General features: G+C 35.5%; 1 protein-coding gene across 1 annotated transcript; it reads right to left on the bottom strand.

Moving 5' to 3' along the window:
* Nucleotides 1–4,223: 4,223 nt before the first annotated feature.
* On the bottom strand, nucleotides 4,224–6,121 carry LOC106320261 (protein STRICTOSIDINE SYNTHASE-LIKE 8-like). The gene is made up of 3 exons (XM_013758628.1): nucleotides 5,755–6,121; nucleotides 5,202–5,456; nucleotides 4,224–4,949 (listed from the first exon to the last, which is right to left on the bottom strand). The coding sequence occupies exons 1-3, from the start codon at nucleotides 6,039–6,041 to the stop codon at nucleotides 4,361–4,363; spliced, it is 1,131 nt and encodes a 376-aa protein (XP_013614082.1). The 5' UTR covers nucleotides 6,042–6,121; the 3' UTR covers nucleotides 4,224–4,360.
* Nucleotides 6,122–6,773: the final 652 nt, after the last annotated feature.

The raw sequence follows: 6,773 nt of genomic DNA, 5'->3' as shown, positions 1-6,773 counted from the left end.
GTTTACGTTTAGGGTTTAGAGTTGATGTTTTAGGGTTTAGATTTGAAGGTTTAGGGTTTTGGGTTTAGAGTTGATGTTTCGGGGTCGGGGTTTAGGGTTTAGAGTTGATGTTTCATAGTTTAGAGTTTAGAGTTGATGATTTAGGGTTTAAAGTTGATGTTTAGATTTAGGGTTTAGGGTTTACATTTAAGGTTTAGAGTTGATGTTTCATGGTTTAGGGTTTAGAGTTGATGATTTAGGGTTTAAAGTTGATGTTTAGATTTAGGGTTTAGGGTTTACATTTAAGGTTTAGAGTTGATGTTTCATGGTTTAGGGTTTAGAGTTGATGATTTAGGGTTTAGAGTCGATGTTTTAAGTGTAGATTAGTTAACCATATGTTTTTTTTTTGTCAAAGTTAATCAAAAGGGTATAAATGTCTTTTACCGTTCATTAAAGATGAATGTAAAAGTGGTTATTGTAAACATGAAAGGTGGTACTTTCAAAAATGTATTTTTGGCAATTTTCCAATAAATTAAGATGGGTGTAGTATTTTTAGGAAAAAAAAAAATCACCTATTGGCCCTATGTTTTTGGTCATCTTTTTATTTTGCTATGTTTGGGGGACAATTTTTTTTACATATAAAATTATTTACAAACAGTTTATTAAATATTATATTATTTCCTTTTGTTCTGCATATTAACGATGAATAGACAAAAAATGCAGATAAAACTGAAGACTATTTCTCATGTGTTTCTTCTGCTTTTGTACTGCATCATATTCGAATCCAAACAAGATGTAACAAAAACAGAGACATAGTTTTTTTTAATAGAAAAATTAAAATTTTATCTATCAACCCGAAATGGGAATAGATTTCAATTACAAACTTCGACTAAACAAAATTTCTCAAATCAAAATGCTCTTAACTAGCTTCGCTCGACCATATACATGGCGCGTTCCGCTAGCTCGGATTCGTAATCCTATTGAAAATCGTTCTCAACCATCAATGAGAACCACGAGAAGGAGAGATTCCCCTCGTTTCCTCGGATGCCAGGGTCTTCCCATGTCGCCTCCGGAGTAACTAACTTACGATGATCTCATCTAAGTTAATAATCTAATTCGACACTAAAGCTCGAAACAACAAAAAGCGGGAGTTCCAAAAGATCCCTTACCTGAGCGGAGTTTCAAAAACGAGATGTACACCCGCTACTGCTGCTTGAATGCAAGAACGGAGTTGTTATCACCAACACTCCCAAGCCTGAAAAGGACCTCGAGCCTGCACAGACAAGTCAAGCTGCACCACCGCACAAGATCATGTGAACCTATACGATTCTCGGATGTGAGCATAGACGAAGTGTGACATCAGCCAAGAACCGTCACAACACTTGAAGCCTCCGAGAACGAAGGAAAATAATCTGAGCTGCTAGGAGCGGCTTCTGGTATCAACAGAAACCAAACAAAACAAGGTGATACAAAGGCCTAAGCTCCGCAAAGAAAGAGGCCACCTTCAGTCGGATGACAGGAGAAGGAGATGAGTAGAAGAGATTGGAAGTGAAGAAGAACTGTGAGCCGCCACCGAGAAGCGATAGACGACTCCTTCAGACGACTCACCACCCTAACGCGAGCTGGAACTGAACTAAGTACCTTCACACCAGCACACAAAGGTTCAGGATGCGCCAGTATGGTAAAGGACCCACCAGCGCACATTTTGACTATGGAGAAGGCGCATCGCTCTTCAACATACCATTGAAGAGGTCAAGAACGATCCACCGTTGCCACCATCTCCTGGAAAAAACCCGCAGAGACGACCGATGAAATGAACAGAAGAGAAGCTCTCAGTCCTCTGCTCGTTTAGTAACAACCAAAAGCGCCGAGAGATAAAAACCTAGCAGCTTTCATAAACTAAAAAGCCGACCACTGTCTCGAGAACCAGTCTTCGCCGCGCCGAAACACCAGGAGAAGAAGAACCACCACCAGTCGGAAGACTCCTCTCGACTCGGACCTCGTCTCTGGAATGAGACTCTACCCCTGAATCGCGAAAAGACGGCGAGGAAACACGAGAAGACGAGACAGCAGCAAAGAGAAGACGGAGGACAAGGGTTCTGTGAAATTATTCATAAAGGTTTGTTATTGGTTTATATATTTTGATTGATTTATAACTCCATATAGTATTTATAAATCCAAGTAAAATATGCAAATCCGAAGGTTTTCCCTCGGATTTGAGTCTTTGTATTTTTAACAAAAAAATCCAATCAAATTCATTCAAATCCATTATAAAATCAAATATATTAGTAAATTCGTACGATTGAATAACACTTGATTTAATATAGAATTTATGAATCATTAAACCAATAACACATGATTTTAATACAGATTTTAAAATCACAGAACCAATAACACTAGATTTGGTTCGGATTTTCAAATCCATTAAAATACAACAACCAATAACCCCTACTAAAATTTGTAAAAGGTTTGTAAGTTATTTTATGAATGTATAAAGTACTTTATAATAGGTTATCAAGATGTTATAAAATCAGAATCAATCACAAAATATTATTTTCTTCACAAACTCATCATCTTAAAAAAAAATTTCAAAAATCTCAAAGATAAAAAAAGGATTGTTCTAATTTTATTCAAAAGGAAAATAATTATAAGTTTTCAAACAATCTAAAAAATATTATGAATAGAAATATATCTTTAAATTTATGATATTTTATCTCAAACACATTCAATAATAAAAAATTAGTTTGAAATATTTGATTTAAAAAGAAGTGTTCAAATATTTTACATGTTTGGAACATTTAAAACTTAAAGCCCGATTATATCATTTTAAACATAAAGTATAAAGTTTAATATATTTGAATATTTCTTATTATAGAAAATCTAATCAGATATAAATTTATCTTAAGAAATGACTAAGATTATTGCAAACAATTACATTCAAATTTATCTAACTGAAACTTCTTATATGTTACAAAATAAAAATAAAAACAAATATAAATATGTTATAAAATCAGAATCAAACGCAAAATAACCATATATCTTTAAATTTACGACAATTGTTTTTGTCAAACACATTGAATAATAAAATTTTGACTTGACACATCCGATTTAAAAATCGGCATTAATTTTTTTTTACATTTATTGAACATTCAAAATTTAGAGCCATATCGTATCCTTTTAAACAAAAACTAAAAAATAGAATATGTTTTCATATTTCATATTTTAGAAAATCTAATTTGAATAGAAATTTATCTTAAATCATGTTTTAAAAAATGACTAAGATTAGTGTAAACAAATACATTTAAATTTCTATGACTGAAACTTCTTATATCAGCTTACATTAAAAAAAAATTTAAAAACATAAAGTTTTTTTTTTAAATGAAAATTACCATCACAGAGTTAAACTATTTTTTATTAATTTGGGGATATCTCGAGACAAAGGGTTCAGACTAATCTCCAAGAGAAAATGCAGTCCTTGAATACTTTCTCTCCCGATTTTCAAATGAGCCAAAAGCGAGAACTCATATTCATTTGGATATCCATGAAGAATGTAACTTAGGTTCGCGCAATAGGTTAATCAAATCTGAAACGTGTTGGCTTCCCAAGTTATTTTCTTTACCACTAGACCACAAGGTCCCATACATGTATATAGTTTTGTTCCTTCTTAATAATTTTTGTTTGTTTATATTTTAGTTGTAACCGTGGATTTATTTGTCAAATGAATTCAAGTTTTCGGGTTTTAATATTAAAAAAATTATACGAAAAATTGGATCTACGAACCTGTTAAACTATATATATATGTGTGTGTGTGTGTTATGGACGAGAATATTTAATGGACAAAAATCTTAATCAGTTTTATATGATTGTTGATACTCAGCCCACCCACTGATCATATTGCACCAAATGCTAAGATTAATAACTAACTCTTTTGAATGTATTATGTAATTTAAAAAAAAAATACGAGATAGGCTTTAGCATTTAGCAGAACTTTTTTTTGATCACTTTTGGTGGTGCATTAAATTAAAAAGTGGCAAGAGAGCTTAACTCTAGTACTAATTCACATTGAGCAGGTTAATCAAATCAAATTTCAGATCAGAAACCAGTTCAAGTAGAGTAGTGCTTAATTATGGGATGCTAGCAAAACGGAAAAATTAACCTAGAACCTTAACTAGATGTACATCATAAATCATTTTACCACAAACACAATTTTCGCTTTACCACAAAACTACATTGAATTACTCAACTGAACCAAAATTTCGCAGAATCAAAGTCCATTCACACAACAACAAGAAGATACAAACGAAGATGCATGTCTTCTAACAAGTTAGAAAAAAGAAGATCATACGACCAAATTATTACTTTTTTGTTTGCATTTGCTAACTCATTTGAGAGCGTAAACAGATTTATCAAGCACCCAAACGGCCGGCCAATACACAGACCCAAACCATAAGTTGCCATCTTCTCTCTCGTAAGCTTCACTAACATACTTCATCGTCTTCCCTTCACTGTCCTCAAGTATCTCAAGAATCTCTCCTGTCTCTCCAGAGAGTTTCACAACAATTCCATGAGGTTTCCCTCCATTAATGAGATGAACCACAGTCTCCACCTTTAGCGTCTTGATGAAAAACTTTCCGACCAAAGAGTGACTCACAAACACACGAGTGAACAAACTGTCTTTGGAATGCAATGCGACCCAAAAATCCCCCGTAGGCGTGCGTCGGATATTGTCCATAGGACCCGGAATCTTGGCGAAAACCTCGTTGGTCCCGGCTTTAGGACCCTTGACCCATATTCTATGGATAGTATTTGTACCACTTTCGCAGGTGAGTACAAAGGATCCGTCCTTGCTTATAGCTAAACCATTAGGCAAATGAAGTTTGTCCATTATAACTGTGGCCTCTTTCTTCTTCATATCGTATCTAATTACTCTTCCTGTCTTCTCCCCTGACATATAGACGTAGAACACTTGCCTGTCCGACAAAACAAACATAACACATACACAGGTTGGTTACAACTTACAAGTATATATGTTTGTTTGATATAGTATACGATCATTTTTTAGATTTATTAGCTATGTAACATTCTATTAATCTATTCCATAGATTATTTATTATTCAATTTATTTATGTTTTCATTTTCCACGTTTTGCTTAATGTTACCAACCAGATAAAAAAAATATTAAGACCGTGAATTTAAATTAACGAAGATGTAATTTTAATTACTCGAAGTGGTATTTGTCGCTGCTATCATTGAAGTAGAAGACTTCTTCCTCTTGGTCTATATCCATTTGGTTCGCAAACATGACTTTGCGACCTTCGGCTTCATCAACAACTAACTCGGCCAAGCCTCCCTCTGGTCCGACCTTCATGACTCCAAAGTAACCATCACAAAAGTACAGATCTCCTGTTTTCTTATGGAAGCTAAGTCCCAATGGTCTCCCACAACTTGGAACTACTTTATGCCTTGAACAGTTATCTCTTCACTCACCAAAAAAAGGGGAGGAGTTCAGATTCATTAGCAAGGTTAATGTGAATCAATGTTCTAATAAATCTGTCATAAATAAATCAGCCTTAAGCGAAACGATTTTTAAGAACTACTTTTCAAAATCGGCTTAGATAGCCTATAGGCGTCCCATCTATACAAGTACAACTAATCCCCTATAAAACGTTTAATTACTACCTAATGATTTTTTTAACCATTCATCAAACTCTATTAAACGTATAAATATAACTATGAAAACATAGGAAGGTTAGCATTTTTTTGTTAGGATTGAACCTGTGAGGAGAGGAGTAGGCGAACTCGACCCAGCCTAGCTTTTCACCGCGCCATTTGAGGATGCGACCGTCAGTGACACCAACGTAAGGGCCTTCACCTTGTGAATCAAATTCTAAGCTCTCTGGTCCATCACCAGGGAGAGGAATGGTCTTAGCCACTTGGAGGATGTCCTTCGAGCCCTTTAGGTGGTCCGGCGCGATGATTGATGGCCAGAGGAAATAGCAAACGATGGCTAAGACAACCGGAAAGGCTGCAACCTGCTTCAGAACTCTCTGGCTAATCGGCATCTCTATGTCTCTTTGGAGAAGTTGTTATGTGAATGATGATAGTACACTTGATTACTCTATTAAATAGATAAAAACAGATATTCTTTTTCAACTATTTCGGACACAACACACGTTACACACGTTGCACATATACATATCAGTGTTCTCTCTAACCAGAAAGGCGTATATGTATCAATCAGTGTTCTACCTTTCTTTACGTGCCAAGTGTCTTTTGTACTGTTTCTTGTCTGTACAAAACTTTCTTGATCTTTGACCCTACCCTCTTTTCTAGCCACTAGTCTCGATAATGCTAAACTACTCAGAACACGGACCAGTGACTCGTTTTTGTTACTGTCCAAATAGGAAACACTACCGACACTAACTTTGAATACAAACAGAGTCACTACAACGAAAACAGGGAGATTCTGATGGCCGAAATCGTCAGAAATTCGTCGGAATAGACCGATTCCGACGAATTTCTGACGAACCAATTCGTCGGTATCATTTTGTCAGAAAAAAAGTATCCGTCGGAATTTCGTCAGACCTTCCGACGACTTTCTGACGGATACCGAGAAACGTCATTCTGACGAACTTCCGACGAACTTCCGACGATATTCCGATGCAGACACACGACACTAGAGTTCATCGGAAAAACTATATACCGACGGAGCACGTTCCTCGGACTATACCGACGAACGTAGTCCTCGAAAAATACCGACGAATTGAGGGCGTCGGACTATACCGACGGACAAA

The sequence above is a fragment of the Brassica oleracea genome, unplaced genomic scaffold, assembly GCF_000695525.1.
Source record: "Brassica oleracea var. oleracea cultivar TO1000 unplaced genomic scaffold, BOL UnpScaffold00866, whole genome shotgun sequence".
In the NCBI taxonomy this organism is placed as follows: Eukaryota; Viridiplantae; Streptophyta; class Magnoliopsida; order Brassicales; family Brassicaceae; genus Brassica; species Brassica oleracea.
The sequence above is the reverse complement of the archived record's forward strand: the minus strand, read 5'-3'. Positions and strand labels throughout refer to the sequence as shown.